Source organism: Heloderma suspectum, chromosome 5, assembly GCF_057233095.1.
Source record: "Heloderma suspectum isolate Gila_16-S chromosome 5, 16-S_ref, whole genome shotgun sequence".
In the NCBI taxonomy this organism is placed as follows: domain Eukaryota; kingdom Metazoa; phylum Chordata; class Lepidosauria; order Squamata; family Helodermatidae; genus Heloderma; species Heloderma suspectum.
The window spans coordinates 71,506,605-71,530,639 of NC_139462.1; the positions used below are offsets into that span (position 1 = coordinate 71,506,605).

Consider the following 24,035-nt stretch of genomic DNA (forward strand, 5'->3'; position numbering starts at 1 on the left):
TGAAATCTGTGGCGGAATGGCCTGCCACCCCACGTCCCCCCACGGATCCCCTCCGGGATGAGACTTACCTGGGGCGGAAGTTCCGGGCGGCGGCAGCTCCGCTGGCGGCTTTGGCGGTGGTGGCTGCGGCAGCTGGTCTTTTACAGAGACGTGATAGACTACGTAAAGATTTACACAGCCTATCACGGCTGGGTTAAAAAACACACACACGCGTACGCAAATGGCGGCTATGGCCGCTGCCATTTGCATTCCTTATTTTTGGCTGTCTTAGTCTACGTAAATATTTACGTAGACTATGACGGCAAAAATAAAGGGGAACGCAAATAGCGTAGTGGGCGCTATTTGCGTCCCTTTTTGATTCGCCGTTTTAGCCTACATAAATATAGCCTATGTCAGAAAGGGACGCAAATAGCTCTCACTACGCTATTTACGTTCCCCTTTATTTTCGCCGTCGTAGTCTACGTAAATATTTACATAGACTAAGATGGCCAAAAATAAGGAACGCAAATGGCGGTGGCTGTAGCCGCTGCCATTTGCATACGCGGTTTTTGTTTTGTTTTTTTTATCCAGAGCCCTCCACGGCTGGAAATCTGGCTGCGGACGGCTCTGGCCTAGGCCTGGCCAGCTGATCCGTGGAGCCGCCACAGAGCATAGCCGTCCATGGAGGATTCCGGGGCAGAGGAACGGATCGCCTCCCACCCCATAGAGGATTCCAGGGGGAGGGACGGAATGCCTCCCCCCACACACCATAAACATAATCCGCGGAAAGATAAGTGACTTTCGTACATCCCTAACAAATACTCCATTGTCATCTTGAAAGTTGAAACACAGTTGTTAACATGTGAAATATGAATGATAAAAGATGAATAATTATGAAATTATGGAAATTATTAAATGGAATAATGTATTTTCAGATGTTACCCAAATGCTCATAGGAAATGAGCTCAGCATGAAACAATTACGTTGGTAACAAAGAAATGGCTTTAATGCATTTTGCATCTTAACTAGAATAATAGAATCATAGAATATTAGGGTTGGAAGGGGCCTGCAAGACCATCGATTCCAACCCCCTGCTCAATGCAGGTAGCCTGATTCCCAGGCGGTCTCCCATCCAAGTACTAACAAGGCCTGACCCTACTTAGCCTCCGAGGAGATTGGGCACATCCAGCCCATCATAAGTAAAATGAAAAGCACTGAATAGTTTCTGAAAGAGCAAGTTAGACAACAAACTTTACAGTTGAGTTTTAGCTAGCAGTTCCTATTTTGTAGTGTCTAGAACTTAACCTTGTCATTTCATCTTGTCATCACAGCCAGAGGCTGCTGAAACTGTCCAGGTCCCTTTAAGCGAGAAGGTTTCAGTCAATAGGGAGAAAAGGCTAACCAGCTTAAATCAAACCAAAACCAAACTTAAGGCTCAGTCATTATCTGCTTCTTGCTGGAGCAACATATAGGCAAATTTGTCTGGCTTGCAGCCCAAACATTACTTGGCACTCTCTGTGGTACTGTTCTATTCCTGTTCCTATCTCTTTGGGGAACCTGAATCCTGCTTAGCTGGAATCCAACTGAACCCAAGTTGCCCCATGTCCTTGATGTGAACTGTTCCATAGTAGACACCCTGTAATCCAGACCTCATAGCGCTTAGTGAAGCTAGACCCTTCCTATGACAGGGCTTACTGTCTGAAACAGAAGAATTACTTCTCATGTATTACCGTCAATGGTGTCTGTAAATTTCAGGGCTATGGATGGGCATGATTGTTGTGATTTTTTTAGAACGGTTAATGCAAATATTTAATTACATTAAATTGGTGCATGTTTTTTCATGAGCATTGCTTGAAAAAAATCAAGTGCTTAAATACATACATGGTGGAAAAAATAGGTTTTTTTTTTTACTCAATATGTTGATTTGCCCTCAGGACAAAGCAGTAAGTATTCCACATGGAGACAGAAAATAACATGGAGCTATAGTGCAGGGAGAAAAGCACAGAAAAAATGAAAGGAATCATGGCTGATAAAAATGTTAAAAGGACTGAGAAAATTAATGATAAAAAACTGCTGCTGATTCATGTTTATGAAAAGACACACATTCTAAAACTAAAAGTGTTTAAAATCCAATTAGACCATTTTCAAAGTACTCTCATATTAGATCTTAAAGATCAACTAAGCCTCATTATCTCATTAACCTCCTTTTGACTCTGCTGTTATACAAGTGCCATTACATTAATTAATCAGTTTCCTGGACTATAAGTACTGACTTTCCTGTCTACATTTAGGAACAGAGTGGTTAGAGCTACAAACATAATCCATTAGACTGCTGTTTTGTTTGACCAATGCATTAAGCTTTGTATTTTGACCCAATTTAGTTCAAATGTACACATTCTAAAAGATTAATCAATACATACTCTGATTTGAGAAAAGAGCAGAGACAGAAATATAATTTCAGGAATGCTGTAAAATCATTGTCACCCTGCAATTACATTGACTGTGCATAGATGTAGCCTTAATCTAACTACATGGCACATTACAATCATGCAAGAATCTATATTGTGACATTTCCAACCCTTTCTCCTCCTCCTCCCCTTCGGGTGATGAATTGGTTTGGAGCTATTTGCCTCCTCTTTCCTTTGGTGTTTGGTGGAGTATCTATCACCTCTAGTGAGTCTTGCCTCCTTCCTGACTGTACAGGAATCGATAGTGATTGCCCAGTACATAGCTAATAAATTGTGAGAGAGACTTCTAACAACTTTATCCAAAAAATCAAAATGGAGATTAGATCATTTTATCTCCTGGAGAAGCATCTTCAAAATCAAATGCTGGTCAAAATATTAACATTTTAAGCTGTTATACAGAGAATACATCCATTGCTATTGAGTTCCAGTAGCTCTATGATGGCTATTGGAAGCATTAGACTGCTCAGCATTTTAAGTTCTATTTTTCTTTAATATCAGGGTTTAAAAAAAAAATCTGGAAAGCATGTTGTGTTATTGAACACCAACAGAGCTACAAATGGATTGTTGCACAGTCTATGTTGCACAGTTTAAGTAATAACTTGATTAAGATGTTATTCAAGGCCATTTCCATAAATTCCTATTCTACAGACAGAATACTAAGAATGCACATTATTTAACAGTATTAAGAGCTCAAAGTATAGAGTGAATCATTCTTATGATTCATTCTTATTCTCTTCAATAACAATTACTTAGGATTGCTACATGCAGTGATGGAAGTGTATTTTCCTGCAAGTTTGTTTGTAGAGGAGAAAATGTTAATGAAAACTTATTATCCATGTCTGTTTTGCTCTTTGTTTTGGTTTCTTAATTGTTATGTGAAAACCAATCTACTGAATTAAATCTAGAGACTACCCCCACAACTTGGTTATTAGAATATCTTTCCTTACCGTTCACTTGAAGAACATGAGTCTGATAAAGTTTATCATAGCCATCTGCATAGCAGCTGTAATTTCCCATATGAGTTGTAGTAATCTTAGTAATGTACAGGGATCCATCATCACCAAAATCCTAAAGGGAAAGAATAACAAGGTGATCAAAATTAGGGATGTACAAGAATTTTGTTTCAGTTTGCAAATCATCAGAATATGTTCTGTTCGAAACTCCAAACACAAAGGGGAGCTCAGTTTATCAGAAAAAGCTTGAACATTCCTGAACCTGCAATCACATTTGAAAAATGTCTTTTTTAAAATGGGCACTTTAAAATGTGGCCCTCCATCTCCCATAATCCCTGAACACTAGCTATTTTAGCACAGGCTGATTGAAGTTAGAGTCCAACAACTTCTGGACGGCCTCAGGGAAACTATGAAACAAATACCAATTAATTTAAAGAGTTTATAAACTTTAAAAAAGAAATATTGAGGTATCACTGAGTTAACAACCTACTCTGTAGCAGCAAAGCCATACTGGAAATGTATCATGACCATGAGGAGAGCAGCTGATTTGAAGATCAATTGGCACACAATTAAAGTTCTGGGCATTAAGATGGTAGATGATGGGACAAATTATGCTTCAGCAAATCTTGAAGCCAAGCATTGTTCCAGAATTTCAACCTGAACATCATGACCTGGGCCTTAAACACAACTGCACAACTTTTGATCGACCAAGCTAAACACAGCCTGTCCACCAGACAATTACTGTGGTCTGCCAGATGAAGGTCACCTCCCCACACCCCATATACACTGTTTTTACGCCCAGTCAGACCAGCCAAAACAGAAAGTTTATTTATTGAGCTCAGGGTGGAGCATAATAAATGACAGATGATCTGTGTTCAGCTTGATTGTTCAGGCCTGCCTTAAATTATAAGATTATTCACCTGCTGACTATAGCGTCTTTATTTGTTAGATTTTTCTCCCCACTCCAGCAAAGTCCAGAGCACACAAAGTGATATTAAAAATCAGAAATATATAGTAAAGAGAGTAAACAGAACACATAATAGACGATGGAAGCTGCCTAGTACTTAGGAAGTGACTGATAATGGCTTCTTCCTTTGACAGCTTGCCATGTTGTAAACATGATGAAAGAACCCTCAGATGTGGATATGATTAAACAAGGGACTGAACCATATCTACCCTCATCAGCAGTTGAGATGTTGTGGCAAAAAAGCCAAGCCAAGTCTAGCTGTTTGTGGAGTTCTCTCCTGTGCCTATGAGTTCCTTCGACAGGGAGGGGGAATCCCAGCTGTTATGCTGAAATCTAGGCAGTCAGGCCATAACATTTGCTACTGCTTGTTTCTTTTTCATTCTTATTTTGGTGCTTGTGTTATAATGCTGTTAAAGTTATTAGGCACCGAGTGGGTGTTTCTTTTATATAGATGTGTGGTATATTTTCATAAAACTGCAGTAAGTTAATTGGAACAACCTGTTAACTAGTACCATATGGAATCCCATTGAAAGTATATTATGACACAATATAACTTCTGTTGTATAATATTTAATGGAGCACTAAAACTACAACACATAACTGGAAATTAAAAGAAAAAGGGACACCATACTTTTTTTCCTATCTGTTCTTCATAGCTGGATCATGATGATGTGAAACTGGGAAGGTAAATGAGCTGACATGACACTATTCTCAAGGCAGTGGTATATTGGCTTAGTTCAGGCATGTTTTTGTGTGGGAAAGAGCTTTGAGTAGTGAGGGAATGGGATTGCTAATGGCCACAAGGCACTCTTGTCTTGCCAGATGTTCATAAATACATGTAGCAGTTGAATCAGGGCTGAATGTATGTAGGCCTGAATCACATAGTCATTTCCTTGATCATATGCAGCTAATAATTGCACATTTTGTGACCAATGCAGTGAGTTTTGTTGGCCCTAGGCAAAACTGTCCTTCCAGGTAATTCCTTTGACCAGACCCAGGTAGCAGTTAAGAAACTAAATCATTCCATGCCACAAATACAGGTTAAATTCCCTTCCCATGCCACATACACAGACCACATCTCCCCCACATCATATATACAGGCTAAATCTGCTCCCCATACACAGACCAAATCCTGTGTTCATGCCGTATATGCAGACCAAATTCTGATGCCACGCTAAATTTATGCTCTGTATAACCAGTTTAAACTCTCAAGTAATCAGTTTAAAATCTGCTGCCAGCTCCATTCATAACAAATGATATTCTATAGCTTCCTACTGTGACCCTAGTTCTGTTATTATTCTCTCTAGCATTCACAGATAAGTTATCTGATGCAATAGTTTTGTTTTCTTTACACACAATTGAACAGACACTCGTGGGATTGTCAGTGTCATTCAGTTCTGATGGGCAATCATTTCTGATGGGCACAATTGCAATTTCTTAGCAAGAGACTGCTAATGTGATTTGGTGACAGGTCAGGTAAAGAACTAACCAGATGATTGTTAAAACAAACGGCAAGCAACCCCAGCCTAGCAGCTATTTCATTTCAGTTATGAAAAGGCTAAGCAACTATACTCACAGGAGAATACTGGTACGTTATTGTTATCTGAAGATGACGCTGGAGTGCACTAAAAGTACACTTAAAATACAAGGAAGTTACATACAGCCCCTCAGAGAAATCAAAAGGAGACAGTAGAACAAAAGCAACTCCCAGGACAACTAATCAAAGGCAAACGTTACCTTGCATGTGTAAGTGCAACAGGCCACAGAGAGAGAATTATATATTACAGAGTTTGGTGGTGTTATTGCATGCTACGTTTGAATGAAGGAAGAGGATTAAGGATTTAATGGAGATCTGTACCAGCCCGTGGGCAGGTTGGTCTCTCCCTACCATCTCCCCAAACTCCTTAGGTGACAAAAAACACCTGCAATACATACTTTTGAATGTGTACTAGATACCAGCTATGCCTACAGCTAGATTAATGATTTTCATGTACACTTGATGTTATGCAGCTGTTGTGGTGGTAAGGAAGACCGATTGCAGAGGGTCAGACAAGCCAGTGGGGAGGACGAGAGTCAGACAAGTTATCTCCTTCCTAGGGGTGCACGAAACCCACTTACCTGGTCTCAAAGCTTTTCGCGGTGGGGGGGAGGCACTTCGCTGCTCTCCCCCCGAAGTTCAGGCCAGGGGGGAGGCTTCCCGCCTCGCCCGGCCAAAATTCAGGCCGGGGGGGAGGCTTCCTGCCTCGCCCGGCCGCGAAATTAAGTTTTTTTTTTTAAAAAAATGCCCCCGTGATAGGCTACGTGACGATTAACGTAGCCTATCACAGCTAGATCTGCAAAGTCAGCCATGAGAGGCTACGTAAATCGTCACGTAGCCTATCACGGGTGACTTAAAAAAAAAAAGCGCGTATGCAAATGGCAGCCCCCATAGGGAGCCGCCATTCGCGTTCCTTATTTGGTCGCTGTAGTCTACATAAATCTTTACGTAGACTACGGCGAAAATAAGGGCAACGCAAATAACGTTGCCCTTATTTTCGCCGTAGTCTACGTAATCTTTACGTAGACTACAGCAACCAAATAAGGAACGGGAATGGCGGCTCCCTATGGGGGCTGCCATTATTCATACGCGCTTTTTTTTTTTTTAAAGTCACCCGTGATAGGCTACGTGACGATTTACGTAGCCTATCACGGCTGACTTTGCAAATCTAGTCCTAATCGGCTATGTTAATCGTCACGTAGCCTATCATGGGGGCATTTGTGTTTTTTTTAGTTTTATTGGAATGGCGGCGGCGGCATCCGGTGGAAAGATCGGCTGCCGCCCCCGCCCCTGACGAAGACCCAACGAACCGCCGCCGGGACCCGCCGCCGGGAGGGACATTCGGGAAAGGTAAGTCCCATCCTGGGGGGGGTGCGGAGAATTTCTCCCGAAACTTGTTGGGGGGGCTGAACACGTTGGCGCTCAGCCCCCCGAAGTTTCGGGGAGAAATTCTCCGCCAACCCTACTCCTTCCTGGCCTTTCCACCCAACCTCAACATCCCTGGTTGCTCTGCTAAGCTGCCCTTGGCTCTGTTGGGGATGTTGCTGAATGGCATAATAAGATGGCAATAATCCTCTACTTGCTCTCGGGTAGGGATGTCGGATAATTTCTCCACGAATCTCCAGGAGGCCGAATGCCAATGCATTCGGCCCCCCGAAATAGGTGGGGAAATTCTCCGACACCCCCCCCCCCAGGATGGGACTCACCTCGTGCGAATGTCCCTCTCGGCGGTGGGTCCCGGCGGCGTTTCGGCAGCATTTCGGCAGCGGCGGCCAGTCTTCCGACTGGCTGCTGCCGCCGCCATTTCCCAGTAAAATAAAAAAAACACGTGATAGGCTACGTAACAATTTACGTAGCCTATCACGGCTAGATTTTCAAAGTCAGCCGTGATAGGCTACGTAAATCTTTACGTAGCCTATCACAGCTGACTTTGGAAAAAAAAAAAAAGCATGTACGCAAATGGCGGCGCCCATGGGTAAAGATTTACGTAAAGATTTACGTAGACTACAGCGAAAATAAGGGCAATGCGCTGCCATTTGCGTATGTGCTTTTTTTTTTTTCAAAGTCAGCCGTGATAGGCTACATAAAGATTTACATAGCCTATCATGGCTGACTTTGAAAATCTAGCCATGATAGGCTACGTAAATCGTTACGTAGCTTATCATGTAGGTTTGTGTTTTTTTACAATTTACTTTTTTATTTTGCGGCTGGGGAGATGGGGCGCTCCCCCCAGCCAGAATTTCGGCCGGGTGGGGTGGGGCGCCTCCCCCCCGCCAAGAATTTTGGGGGGAGAAATGGAGCGCCTCCCCCACCAACCAAAAACAGCTGCGGGACCAGGTAAGGGACTTTCATCCATCCTTACTCTCAGGTGATGGGGCTGATCTACTTTATATCACCAAAACTTGGGTGGATGAGCTGGGTGGAGTCTGTTTCTTTCAGATGTGTCTACCGGGGTATTCAACACCAGCACAGGCTTGACAGCTGGGAAGGTGTCGTGGCTGTGATCTCTAAGAATTTCATCTCTGTCTCCAGGCTTCCTGTCTGGCTGTGTTCCACTTTCCAGTGTTTGTAACTTGTTGTGGAAGTATTGGGACAGATCAGGGATCCTGTTGGTGTACCACTGACCCTAATGCCCAGCAGAGGTTTTGGTGTGGAGGACCCCCAGGCCTCAATGGGAGCTTTCCTCCCTGTGAGTAGCACACATGGGAGGTGATTCAAATTGTTATCATGATGGGTGCAAAGAGTTAAAGGCCTGCTCCACCTATGGCATTCTCCTGATCCAGCTTAGGGGGCAGGGGGAGCTGCACTAGCTATTTGTTGAACAGTTTTGCAATGCCAAAGTACATGATAGAAGTCAGGTTCAGTTTGGCCCGTTGACAGGTAAAGTACAGAGGAAATGAGGAGAAAGAGATTTCTCCCTCTCCTTCCCCCCCCCCCGCCCCAAGCCATTGTTGTGAATGAGAATGGAGTTGGGTTAGTGAACCAGGCAGGCCTGCTACCATCCCCTGTTTACATCACAGTGGCCTATGTGAGGAGAGAGAAGAAATGCTTCCCTCCCTCCTCCCCCAAAGCCTATGATCGGATGTTCTCACAGAAGTGGTAAACCCATCACTGAGCTATAGCACTTCAGACTGTGGCTGAGGCCTTGCATGACTGAATTCCCCTTCATACAAGAAACAAACAAATAAATCCCACTAGGGATGTCAGGGAGGAGCCTGGGCTAAACCCCTTATCCTTGACATCTAATTTTCTGTATGTGGGTTTTCCCCTTTCTGGTTTCTGTGTACAAGGGGAACATGGAAGTCTCCACCTGCAAACTGAAGTGGTATTATTCCAGACCGGTATTAACACCCCCAACCCAAGACTCAAATTCACTCCCTGGCTTCTGTGAGAGCACAGCATGAGCAAGAAAAGGAAGGCAGGAACATCCATTGTACATCATGACTGCATGCAGAAAAGACAATGATGATGATAACCAAAAATTGTGCAAATTGCCCATTTCCAGGGGCCCAGATAACTACAGTTATGAGGCATTTAGAGTTCACAGTTTGGGCTTTTAACAAGGACAGAGTTCTGAGCAAGAGCAAAGTCGGATGCCGAATTTGTGATCTGTAACTATATCACATCATTCCATGCACACTCCCCACTTGATTATGAAGCTCATTCCTGTCATATGTATTATCACTTGCATGTTATAGTCTAGCAACTATGGTTTTAAAATGTCTTATGCAGAGAGCTGCATCTCATATGACAGTTGATGCATAATGCAAGTGAGAACTGGAGGATGGAAAATCCTCCAGTGTGCTAATGAATGGTACTTTGTCTGTGATGTTTGTTACCGTAGCTGTTTTCAAAGCTATTTATATGCTATTTTTAGACATGTTTATAGTAACTTCATGTATTAAATGCTTTGAGTATCAATGGAGAAAACAAGTGTCTAGATGACAGAGACAGATGTATTTTGCCACAGGAATGGGATACTTAGAGCTCATGGCTCCATGGGCCAGCTAATTAATTTCTTCCCTGGAAAAAGTGAAGTGCAATGAATGAATGGCACTTCCTCTTTTTTTCCCAGGGCAATGCGCAAAGATGGAACCAACCAGAATGCATGTGCACTCCCAGTGTGGGAAGCGGAAGTTCATGTATCTCTCTAGGACTGATATACATTGCCCTTCTGCATTTTACCCCAGACGCAGATGCGCACACACGCACGCACACACACAGGCCTAACTCAATGCTTTTATGGAATTTCCTGGTAATGTGCATTTCACCCTGTATTGGCTATGTTGCTTTCACCTTACCTAGTCAATCCTAGTTTATCCTGAAACATCTGCACAAATCCTAAACAGTTTGTATAAATGGTTTCACATCTGCCAGGTCAATACTAGAGATTGTTGGATCTGCCAGGTCTATTTCTGCAGACTTCAGCTATTTCCCACCTCCCTCTTCTTCTGTGCACATTTTATTTTTTTAATGCAAAAAACAATACATATGGATTTTTGGTACTTTTTTAAATTGTGCACTTTTGTGCACATTTGCTAATTGTACAGGTTTTTTGTATGCATCAACCCATTGACAAAAGCATATTTGTATGCATTTTTTAAATGTGTGCATTTTTCTTTGCACAGTTTTCAAATGTCGGCATTTAATTGGGTGCATTTTTCCTGTTCCACGTAATGTATCAAGAGTCCTGAAATGTACAGATTTCTGAATGTGAAGTGCAGCCAGTCTGTGTTTATTTCCAGGTGGTGTGTATTGGAGAAATCTGCAAAATAATAGTGATGATGATGATGATGATGATGATGATGATGGTGATAAGTCCAATAGAGTAGATTTTTCACACATCCCTACTCACCAATGCAAATTTCATCTCCTTAAGTACCTGAAAAGAAGCTACTGCCAGGGCATTTTTATATGATTCATCAAATTTTGAAAGAAAGATGTAACTCATTCAGGCACTCACTTTATTGATCTTTATTGATCTCACTGGACTGGATTTAGGTCCGTGCAGCTGGGATGGTAGAATCGGACTTCACCTCCTCCTTCCCACATCAACCCTTCCAGCCCACCGAGAATGCTACAGTGAGATCAGAGGATCCTGTTGAATGGGGTGGTCTGTGGTGCAGGGGAAAGGTGGATCCCCCCAAATCAGTCAGAAGCACCTTCCATGAGGACAGCCTGTCAAGTCTGTTCCCACAGTGGCCAACCAGATGCCTATGGGAAGCACAAAGGACATGAGTGTGATATGTAAGCAAAATATGCCTTGTTGGGTTAATGCAGCAGTAAGTTATATGACTGGCAGTGCTTGGAAGTGCACAGTGTCATAAAGTAAACTGTTCTGTTTTTAGTGAAAGATGCTGGGTGGGATTTGTAATTGTCTATACTGCTGCTGCCCCTGTTTTTAATTGTTTTGATAGATTTGCTGAGCTGGAGCAGGAAGTGCAATCCAGATGACTGTTTGGGTTTTTTAATATTAAATTAGTTGATTTGTACTTGTATGTTACACTTTAATTGTGTGTGAGCCACCTGGGCTTTTGGCCTGAAGTTAGCATAGAAATACTGGCAATAAATAAATAAATAAACAAACAAAGGTGTTCTATCGCAAGTGGTATTGAGAGGCATTCTGTCTCTCACACTGGTGGAAATACACAGCCATCATGCCTACCCATTGATAGTCTTATCCTCCATCATGAGGTAGGGCCATATACACATTAGCCCTGTAATATCAACTAATGCACTGGAGAGTGCACAGTGTTCTGCAGCAAGAGCAATGTGAAATACCACTATAATATAACTTCAATACAAATATCTTCTGATTATTGAATCAGCCTCTTCCTCCAGCATAGCTTTTCTTGTAGCTACCTTATAATCTCTTACATTCTGCACTACTGATTCACTAACTCTATCACTATTCATAATCCCACTGAACCAGCTCTAAAACTTGGCCATAGCTCAGTGGCAGAACATCTGCTTTGCACACAGAAAGTCCCCAGTTCAATTGCTAGCATCTCCAGATAGGGCAGGAAAAACTCCAGCATGAGGCCCTGGAGACCTGTTGCCAGTCAGTGTTGACAATATTGGACTAGATGAACTAATGCTCTGACACAGTATAAAGCAACTTCCTACATTCCTGACAAATCTCAACTTAATCATTATTATCCAACTTGAGAAATCCTACCTCACCCCAAGATCACAATCAGGGATTTCCTTTTAGACCTTTCTCACTAATAAATGGCTGCAGATACCTTTCCAGTAGTCTTTGAATTCTTGCATACCTGTTGGACCTATTCCAATGCTAAAACAGTCATGTCATTTCCATGAGACGGAATTAACAAAGACATAAATCCCCAGATTAATACGTATATACATCTAGGTCTATAAATTATTATCATAAGAAATGAAAAACCATATGTCTGATATTAGATTTACTGCTGTTTTTTCCAAGTTGATTCTTCTTTCATAAAGCCAAATGTCTTATTTTTAGTTTGCAAGCTATTTTTTTCTCATCACAATGTATTTCTGTATGCAGTTTGTGTGCACGCTATTTAACAATTTGACTGTAGAGCGCTATTACTTTTTTTTTTCACATTAGATGCTTTATGCTTAGCCGTGCATTGTTTTGACATCTCTCTGTAATAATTACACAGTCTTCATAAAGTTTAGGAAAAAATAGCTTGAAACATAAAGACATGTCCAATATGAATTCTGAAAATTATATGCAGTAGGGAAAAAAGGTGTAAAGTAGTATTCCATCCAGACTGCTATCAGCATGCCACCTGTTACAGTATTTCAGGAGATGTTTCCTCTTACTAAACCACTTAAATGTATTGTTGGTTCATAATTCTGCCCCCTCAAAATTTGGCCCATATTAAATATCCATAGCATCATTACAATTACTATTCCTCTTTTGATTAATAGCTGAAGGGAATTATAAGGCAGCGTCTTGCAACACCCTAAAGACTAACAAATATATTACGGGATAAGCTTTAATAAGTGGCAGGGCTGTGCAGAGGGGGGATTGTAAGCAGTGAGTTCAGAGGGAAATGAAAAGCAAAAAATACATTTACACAAGCCCTAAACAGGCATTTGCCACCTCTCATGTAGGGCTAGGGATGTACAAAACCCCCTTACCTGGCTCCGCTGGGTCCCGCTGGGGGGGGGAGGCGCTCCGTCCCTCCCCCCGGAATCCTGGCTGGCCGGATCCGCTCTGTGGGGATTCCTCAGAGCCACCGGCCGGCTCCACCAGCAGCCGGACATCCGGCTGCTGGCTAGCAGGGACGCAAATGGCGGCAGCCGTAGCCGCCACCGTTTGCATCCCTGTATTCAGCCGTGATAGGCTATGTAAGACTACGTAAAAAACACACACCAAAAATAGGGAATGCAAATGGTGGCGGCTACGGCCGCCGCCATTTGCGTTCCCTATTTTTGGTTGTCTTAGTCTATGTAAATATTTACGTAGACTAAGATGGCGAAACTAAGGGGGAACGCAAATAGCGTAGCGGACGCTATTTGCGTTCCCCTTTATTTTCACTGTCTTAGTCTACGTAAATATTTACGTAGACTAAGACGGCGAAAGTAAGGGGGAACGCAAATAGCATCCTCTACGCTATTTGCGTTCCCCCTTAGTTTCACCGTCTTAGTCTACGTAAATATTTACGTAGACTAAGACAACCAAAAATAGGGAACGCAAATGGAGGTGGCCATAGCCGCCATTTGCATATGTTTTTGTTTTTTTTTTAACCCAGACATGATAGGCTACATAAGTCTTTACATAGCCTATCACGAATGGGGGAAAAAAAGGAAGACTGTAAATGGTGGCGGCGGCAGCAGTAGCCGGTCGGAAGACCAGCCGCTGCCACCGCTGGAGCCGCTGCCATCCGGAACGTCTGCCCCAGGTAAGGCTCATCCTGGGGGGGATCCGCGGGGGGCGGGGGGTGGCATGCCGTTCCGCTACCGAGTTTGGGGGGCCAAATGCACTGGCATTTGGCCTCACAGAGATCCATGGCGGAATTCTCTGATATCCCTATGTAGGGCTAATCTGAGGAAGGGGACATGGGCATACAAGTAAGCCCCAACATTCCCATGCACCTGGCTTCTGTTTAGACCTTAGTGCTCTCTAAGCATATTCACTCAAACACACCTGCAGAGCACTTTGCAGATCGCCACCAATGCATGACAGTCTTAATGGAAGCCAGATGCATGGGGATGTGGGGGGTGGGGCTAGGGATGTACAGACTCTGTGTAAAATCCACCCCATCTGTGTTCCATGGATTGTCAGGTGCCTTTCGTTCCATCATCCGCCCACAGACGGATGCAAATATATATTTTTTCATCATGTGGAAAAATATGGACATAACTATGTAAATATTTACGTAAGTATTTATGTAAGTATTTACATAATTTACCTCAGTACGTAACATTTACTGTACTGTACCTTATTCCATTCTATGTTTCCTCAGCAGAAACTTTTTCTACAGATATATATGTGTAAATTTTGGGAAAGTAAAAAAGTCCATGGATTCTGCACGTTCTGAAGGGGTCACTCTGCAGAGGATTCCACAGGTCAGATTCTTAGAAATCCGAGCTCATTTTCATCTGTCTCGAATTTCTCCAGCATCCCTAGGTGGGGCTTATGTGTATACCCACGTCCCTCTACCCACATTAGCCTTACATGCAAGCAGATGGCCTGCACAGGGCTATAATTAATGTCACATCTAATTTGACCCTCTGTTTAGTCCTTTAGGTGAAAAAGTGAGCTCATTTCATAGTAGGGATGTCAGAGAATTTCGCCACGAACCTCGGGGAGGCTGAATGCCAGCTCATTAGGCCCCTGGAAATCGGTGGCAAAACGTTCTGCCCCCCCACCGCCCCCAGGACGGGACTTACCTTGGTGGAATCCTCCTGGTGGCAGTGGCTGCGGCGGCGGTTCGGTGGCGGTTCAGCAGCGGCGGCTGCAGCGGCTGCGGCGGCCGGTCTTTCGACCGGCTGCCGCCACCACCATTTCTAGTAAAAAAAAACACAAACACAAAACGTGATAGGCTATGTAAAGATTTACGTAGCCTATCACAGCTAGATTTTTTAAAAAATACCATGATAGGCTACGTAAATGTTTACGTAGCCTATCACGGCTGAGTAAAAAAACCAAAACCAAACCGCGCGTATGCAAATGGCAGTGCCCATGGGCACAGCCATTTGCGTTCCTTATTTTGGCACGTCTAGTCTACATAAACATTTACGTAGACTACGACGCAAATAAGGGGAACACAAATACCGTAGACCCTACGCTATTTGCGTTCCCCTTATTTTCGCCGTAGTCTATGTAAATGTTTATGTAGACTAGACATGCCAAAATAAGGAACGCAAATGGCAGCGCCCATGAACGCCGCCATTTGCGTACATGTGGGTTTTATTTTTTTTTTACTCAGCCGTGATAGGCTACGTAAACATTTACATAGCCTATCACGGCTGACTGCAGGGACGCAAACAGCGGCAGCTACGGCTGCTGCCATTTGTGCACCTGGCCAGCCAGGATTCGGGTAGGGAGGGATGGTGCGCCTCCCCCCCAACTCGAATCAATTTCATGAAAAGGTAAGTGACTTTCGTACATCCCAATTTCATAGTCATGTACTTTATTTTCTAGGAAGATGGAATTGTAGTTCTGTGTGGGAGGCTATGGTTCTCTAACCCAGAATATTTAGCTATGGATGTATGAAAGTCACTTCCCTTTTTACTAAATTGATTCGAGGTGGGGGGGAGGCGCTCCATCCCTCCCCCTGAATCCTGGCTGGCCGGGTCCACAAATGGCAGCGGCCGTAGCCGCCGCCGTATGCGTCCCTGCAGTCAGCCGTGATAGGCTACGTAAATGTGTACGTAGCCTATCACGGCTGATTTAAAAGAAAAAAACACGCGTGTACACAAATGGCAGCACCCATGGGTGCCGCCATTTGCGTTCCTTATTTTGACACGTCTTAGTCTACGTAAACATTTACATAGACTAAGATGGCAAAAATAAGGGGAACGCAAATAGCGTAGCGTCTACGCTATTTGCGTTCCCCTTATTTTCGCCATCTTAGTGTAGGTAAATGTTTACGTAGACTAAGACGTGTCAAAATAAGGAACGCAAATGGCGGTGCCCATGGGCGCCGCCATTTGCGTACGCACGTTTTTGTTTTTTTAAAAAAGTCAGCCATGATAGGCTACGTAAACATTTATGTAGCCTATCACGGTATTTTTAAAAAATATAGCCGTGATAGGCTATGTAAATGTTTAATTAGCCTATCACATTTTTTTTTTTTTACTGGAAATGGCGGCAGCCGCAGCCAGTCAGAAGACTGGCTGCCACAGCCGCCGCCGCCAAACTGCCGCTGAACCACCACCGGAGCCGCCGCCGCCAGGAAGATTCGCCCAAGGTAAGTCCCGTCCCGGGGGGCGGGGGGGCAGACCGTTTCGCCACTGATTTCGGGGGGCCAAATGCGCTGGCATTCGGCCTCCCCGAGATTCGTGGCGAAATTCTCTGACATCCCTATATTTAGCACTTATCAAAGTTCAGTTCTGAGGATTACCTGGGGAAAGCCATGACAGACAACCTTGTAGATAATGTCGTAGTGTGGAGGATGTGCTATGAAATACCATGACGTATTTCAAACCCTTTAGGTACCACTTTAACTTGAGTGAGTGCTGGAAAGGGAGGATTTTGTTTTTGTGATTTAACCATTCTTAGCTCATAAATTATTATAGAGCAGTCATATTTAGTCCCCAAATGATGGAATAGTTTACACATGAACTGAAACATTATTAATCTGCGCTAAGCATAAATTGTCCTTTTGTGACAGTTGAGTATGCCCTGTTACACAAAGCAAAACAAAAATATGTCAACGTGTATAAAGTTATTATTGGGAAAGTTGTGTTAAATACAATTCTATTAAATGTTGGTAATATTTATCATACACATGCTGAAAAGAGAAACATAATTTCCACCATCATTCTCTACTTTTTGCTTATGGGAATAGCAGAAACTTGTAACAAAACAAAACAAAAACCCCTGTACAGTTGCCTAAACTACTTCATTACAGTCAAGGCTTATCCGAACATGACACTCATTATAACTTACTTCTTTGCAAAGACTAAGCAGCTTGAATAAACAGCTTAATACTATTCAATGCAAATTAAGTTACCGACCTTAGCGGTAAGAACATTCCAGTTGTAATATAATTGCAAAATGCAAAGCAAGTTATGAATTGTACCAATTAAAATGTAAGGGTCATATATATATTCATTCAACATTGATGTTTAGATTACAAAAACACAAATGCTGCCACTGCCTAATTCACTGGCACAATGTTCCATTTTGCCATCCAACTGAACAGGTTTAATAGTATCTTTTTCTCAGTCTTTCCATTACCCTTGTTACAGTGCAATCAGTTTGGATCAAATAATGGAGAATATCTTCCAAATGTAGCTTAATGATTGGAGGAATACTAGCTCCTGTGTTTGAATATGAACTCAAACCACTGTTTAATACAACTGTGACTGTCCACATCTTCTAATTACATACACTGAACCTGTGTAGAAGAAGGGGGAATCACTGCCCCTCTGTGTTCATCACCATTCCCATGAGCCGTTACTGCCACCTGAGTGTGTGGTAGTCTCGCCTGCCATGAGCTGGGCTGGGACTTGAAGCCCCCCCCCCCAGCACCTCCCCAAGATCCTTTAGGGAAGAGGTAAGCAGTGTGGTTCCTGTGGGCACCTTTCTTGGTGCCCACTGAGGTGCCCTTGCCCTTCTTCACAAATTAATAATTTTTCTTACTTGCAGCACGAATTGCTTCAAAGCAAAGTGGGGGCCTCAGGCTGCTACGATCTTCATTTCCCATGAATGCCTTTGGACCACACATAGAACTCAGAGACATTCTTGGGAAATGAAGATGGCAGGTGGCTGCAGGCTGATGCTGTCATCTGAAGCATGTCCAGCCACACAGAAGAGGATGCCCATGACAGTTCCTCAAATTGCCAAATGTACCCACAGGCCCCAAAAGGTTTTCTACTCCTGCCTTAGGGGATCCCCACCATAGGGAGCAGGGAGCCCAATCCCATTTCTCCCTAAATGGATGTAGCCAAATGCTTCCAGTGCCTGCCCTGGACAGTTCTGTCCTGGAACAACACTGGAGGAAGTGCCCATAGTCTAAATTATATTAATAACCTCGCTACGGGGAAAGTGAAAACCGTGCACCACTCACCCAGATGCGCATGCAGGTAAAATTAGTTCTCAGCCCCATCAGGTGGTGGCTAACCTCTATCCATAGGAAGATGCAGATATCTTTCAAGGAGTACATGGGTGGGCAACTGCAATTCCAGACCCACAGCTCAGTCCCTAAATTTATAGCCCAGAGGCAGACCAGAGAAAGATATTTCTCCTTCAGATCCACCCTGAATCCACAGAGTCAGCACACATACTAATTGTCTCCATAGGGTCAGTTTGAGTTGCCACTGCAAGAAACCCTGCAGCACTGTGACGAATGGCTGTGGCTTACCACCACTCCACGTCTGATCTCCCACCATATGCATCCATCAAAAAGAGGGCTCCCAGGTTAGCTGGAAGTCATTGTAAGGAGGTGGACAGGGAAAGAAACCTGTTCCCAGGCAGACAGGGAAGTATGTGTGTGGGTGGGGGAGGTCCCTTTTTTGTTTTTGTGTTGTCCCAAGCAAACCATAGTTAGTGAGCCTGGTCAGATTTGGATGTACAAACAAGCCAGAGTTAAGCTAAACAAACCATGGTTTAGAGACACATCAGAATATGTTCAGGCTATCTCACCCCAGTATTTTGTTATTAGATGCCTCCCCAACTTCCACACTACTACTTATGGAGTCATCATTACTCAACAATACAGATCCTTAAATGAATCTGTGTTTGGTTTACTGAAAGGCAAAGCAACATTTTAGGCAGAACTTTCACCCAGTCTTTACTTGTAAGGCAATATGCAGACATTTTATTTTTATTCTAAATGCCACTTGCTAACCTCTCATTTCAATTACATCTAACTCTAATTATACTCCTATCATCAACACTTTCTGACAGGTCATATAACTCGTTACTGCAACAAGACCTTTAGTAAAGTGAAATCATATAGTAGGAAAAAGAAAATTGGTTTCAAGAACCTACTTTTTAATCTCACAGATTTTAAAGCATTGATACTTAAATGCTAACAGCATTTGGCTTTCTGCCCCAATAGACCAGCAAATGCACAGACCTGCTGATGCACATGTAGAGTCTTAAAGTGATTCTGTTATGTGAAAATTACAATCTTGCAAACTGCTAGTGACAAAAAGGGAGGTCAGGAGGCAAGGTGGGACACTGGTTAATAGAGAAAACAGAGGGTTAGAAAGATAATGTGAGAAAGATAATTGTTCTGGACTTAAGGAGGAGAATGGGAAAAAAGGAAGATAGAATTGGTACATAAATGGTAGAAACTAGTTTTGAGATAGTTGGTTAGAGCATTCAGTGTGTTAAGTAACTGGTCTTGAGAACATGGATGTGAAGGACTGCAGGGATTAAGTATTCAAGAGGCTTGATCACAGAATTAACACAAATTAGAGAGAACTGAGAGTCCTAGACAGTGATGTAATGGAGCCAGGGCTCACAGGGATGAGGAGCCGAGCCAGCACTGTTTTTATTAACAGGAATACTGACATCATCTGCCACCCCCTCAGCATCTCCTGTACCTCTAATCATAGCTGCAATCCTCACAGTAGCTGTGGAACAACAATATATTGTTCCCAGACGTAATGCAAAGTATTTGGGGGTGGCTTCATCTTGAATAGGCAATTAAGACCCACTCATTATATAAAAGAACTGCTCCTGCTGGAGATGAAACCTCTAGAAGTGTTTTTTTGATAAGGATCAACACAGCTGCCTGGATTTTTGCACTGTCCTTGCAGGGGTGGCTAAGGGAACAGTCACGATGAGCACCTACACTTAAAAATTTACCACTACCACTGGTCCTGGGGCACTTAAAAGCTAACAAATGATAGGGATATATAATAGGGATGTATGAGAAATTTGTTTCAGTTCATTTTTCAACCAGAATTTGTCCAATAACTGAATGCAGACCCAAATGCAGACAATCTGCATCTCAAGTCCATACACTTCCGAGCTTGCAATGTGAAAACTGTAGATTTGATAAATTAGCATGAAAAAAACTTATACTTTTGAAAAATGCAAACAAGCACACTTGCATGAAAAATGTGTACATTTCAAAAATGTGCACAATTGATGCATATATTTGGGGAACTGTGCATGAATATATGCATGAATTTTCATGCAAAAAGAAAAAAATGCAATCTGATATGAACACAAGTCAGAACAAACTCCAAATAGGGATGTCAGAGAATTTCGCCATGAATCTCGGGGAGGCCAAATGCCAGCGCATTCGGCCCCCCGAAATTGGTGGCGAAATGGTCTGCCCCCCCCGCCCCCCCGGGACGGGACTTACCTTGGGCGAATCCTCCTGGTGGCGGCGGCGGCTCCGGCGGCGGTTCAGCAGCAGTTCGGCGGCGGCGGCGGCCGGTCTTCCGACCGGCTGCCACTGCCACCATTTCCAGTAAAAAAAACCCCAAAAAACACGTGATAGGCTAAGTAAACATTTACATAGCCTATCACAGTTAGATTTTTAAAAAATACTGTGATAGGCTATGTAAATGTTTACGTAGCCTATCACGGCTGATTTAAAGGGGAAAAAAACGCGCGTATGCAAATGGCGGCGCCTATGGGCACCGCCATTTGCTTTCCTTATTTTGACACGTCTTAGTCTATGTAAACATTTATGTAGACTAAGATGGTGAAAATAAGGGGAACGCAAATAGCATAGACGCTACGCTATTTGCGTTCCCCTTATTTTCACCGTAGTCTACGTAAATGTTTACGTAGACTAAGACGTGTCAAAATAAGGAACGCAAATGGCGGCACCCATGGGCGCCACCATTTGCATACGCATTTTTTCTTTTAAATCAGCCGTGATAGGCTACGTACACATTTACGTAGCCTATCACAGCTGACTGCAGGGACGCAAATGGCGGCGGCTACGGCCACCGCCATTTGCACACCTGGCCAGCCAGGATTCGGGGGGGGAGGGATGGAGCACCTCCCCCCTGGCCAGAATTTCGGGGGGGAGGGATGGAGCGCCTCCCACCCACCTCGAATCAAACCATTTCATTAAAGGTAAGTCAATTTCGTACATCCCTAACTCCAAGGTGGAATTTGGAGAACCTTGACAAGTTCAGGTTTTGCTGATTTGCACATCCCTAATGTATCATGGAATAAGCTTTCATGGAATACACTCCATTTTATGTAGGGATGTGTGATATATTTGGTCCATCAAGGTGTTGTTGTTTTTTTAATGGATTACCCCATACACACGTGCCAAATCAGAACACAGACCCAAATGCAATTTGTGTTTGGAAATCTACACATTTCCAAGCTTGTGATGCATTTCAAAAACATACAAAAATGTTTGACAATATGCACACATTTGAAAAATATGCCCCCCATAGTGCACATTTCCAAAATGAATGCAAACACACTTTAGTCAGTGGGTGCCTGTGTTAAAAAATGTGTACATTAAACAATGCACAAAAATGTGTACGTCAGTGCATACTTCGCAAAAAGTGCATACCAATTTCCATACGGATTTTTTTAAAGCTCATGTGGAAATGAGACAGAACAAGCTTGACCTAAAAAACTCCCATTATCTCAGTAAGACCAATTGGCAGACCCATCCATACCTAATTTAATCAGATGCATCTAAGAACATAAGAACCCTGCTGGATCAGACCAAAGGCCTGTCTAATCCAGCATCATGCTTTGCACAGCAGCCAGCCAAGTGTCTCTGGCACAAGCCAGGACATAAGTGCCAATAGCCCTTTTCTTCTATTGTTCCTCAGTAGGGATGGATAGACTCACCTCCGTCCATGGTCCCCAGGCACTCACCGAGCCGCCACCTGCTCACTAATGCTGTGCGAGCTCCTGGATGGCTCAGCCAGTGCCCGGCGAGCACCGTAGGGCTGGCCGTCCCCTTAGCTAGCCATCATTTTGCATTAAGAAGGTGACTCGGGTATCTCCATAAAAGTAATGTTGTATAAATGGCAGCTGTAAAGGGGACATTTACACAACATTATTTTTATGGAGAAACCTGACCCGCCATATTTATGCAAAATGGCAGCTTGCTAAGGGCTTGGGCAGCCTCCAGGTACTTGCAGGTAAGTGGCAGCGGCTCGGCAAACGGGGTCTGGGGGGGCTGAGTTGGGGGAAGTCCATTGGATTCCCTTCCCCTCTCAGACTCCCACAATATCCCTATTCCTTAGCAACTAGAATTAACTTCTAATGAAGTAGACCCTAGTCCACAAAAGTATGTGCCATAATAAATGGATTAATGTCTAAGGTGTTATAAGACACTTTTGTTCATTCTGCCGCAGGCTAACATGGATACTCCTCAAGGAAGATACTGAATACACATTCTACATGATACTTGGATTTCCTACAGGTACACAATTTGGGAAGACACAGAGGGAACTTGATGCTAGGAATAAGCACAGGTTGAAATGGATTGTCATACATTTTCTGCACAGGAAAAAGTATTTTCCAACAAACTCATCACACACACGTATTTAGAGATAGGATGGAACATGCAACATTAAAGAACATGCATTATTAACAAGGCAGTACAATCATAAGGATAAATAAACAGTAGGGTAACATTGCCAGTGAATACACCAAAAAGCAAGGGAATGAGGATGAGAAATGGCACTAGACATTCTGTCAGCTCTTCTGTATCTCTCAAGGCATAAGAATAAAAATGACAGAAAAAAGGCAATTTTAAGATGCATATGGAATGCAGGAATCAGCTCTAGAATGGAAGTAGAGCAGACACGTGGTTTTTAAAATTGTCTTTTGTAATGTAACACAGCCAAGAAATCAAAGGACCTTTATAATAAGGCTCTTGCAGAAGCACTTTTGCTGTGAAATAACGTCTGTGCCTCAAAAGATTGAAAGCTTTGCTACACACAGAACTGGTTATAAAAATTCTTCCAAAGATCTCTAAAAAGGTTAGTGATCAAAGAAACTCAGTAATTAAAAGAATACAACAGGAAAAAAAATGTTCAAATTACTGTACCTACTTCAGTGATAACCTATTAAAGTCAAGGAGGATATCTAGCCTTCCTTCCATGTGGTGTCATGTCATGTGTTTTTACTATTCTGTTCTGTTTCCTCATTAATTAATCTATTTTTTTACAAGTGCTCTCTCTCTCTTTGTGTGTGTGTGTATACACACAGACACACACAACGCATGCATGCGTGCACATACACACACAGACACAGTATATAAATGTACATTTTCTTTCAATATATATATATATATATATATATATATATATATATATTGTAATGCACTGAAACCATACAAACATTTATATATTTCATTTATATATTACATTTCTATACCACCCAATAGCTAAAGTTCTCTGTTCAATACAATCAGCTCTGACAGCACTGATCATATTTGGTGGGCATAGAGGGGAATCTGAATTTAGTCCCCCACTCACTCCTCATCCTCCAACAAACAAGTGATTACACAAGAACATAAGAAGAGCCCTGCTGGAACAAGCCAAGGGTCCATGTAGCTAGGGGTGGACGAAAGTGACTTACCTGTCCTCGAAGCTTGTTCGCGGTGGGGGGGAGGCGCTTCGCTGCTCCCCCCATGAAGTTCAGGCTGGGGGGGGAGGCTTCCCGCCTCGCCCGGCCAAAATTCAGGCCGGGGGGGAGGCTTCCCTCCTCGCCCGGCCGAAATTCAGGCCGGGGGGGAGGCTTCCCGCCTTGCCCGGCCGCGAACTCGAAAGTTTAAAAAAAAACAAAACGCCCCCGTGATAGGCTACGTGACGATTAACGTAGCCTATCATGGTTAGATCTGCAAAGTCAGCCGTGATAGGCTATGTAAATCGTCACGTAGCCTATATCACGGGTGACTTTAAAAAAAAAAAAAAGTGCGTATGCTAATGGCGGCCCCCATAGGGAGCCGCCATTCACGTTCCTTATTTGGTTGCTGTAGTCTACGTAAATCTTTATGTAGACTACGGCGAAAATA

The 24,035-nt window shown here is 43.2% G+C and overlaps 1 protein-coding gene across 1 annotated transcript in view; it reads right to left on the bottom strand.

Annotated features, from left to right (window-relative positions):
* Window positions 1-24,035, bottom strand: part of FSTL5 (follistatin like 5) — a 683,196-nt gene that overhangs the window by 133,855 nt on the left and 525,306 nt on the right. Inside the window, exon 8 of the mRNA XM_084856378.1 lies at window positions 3,395-3,515. Coding sequence (XP_084712504.1) covers window positions 3,395-3,515 — 121 coding nt within the window. The remainder of the gene's footprint in view (window positions 1-3,394; window positions 3,516-24,035) is intronic.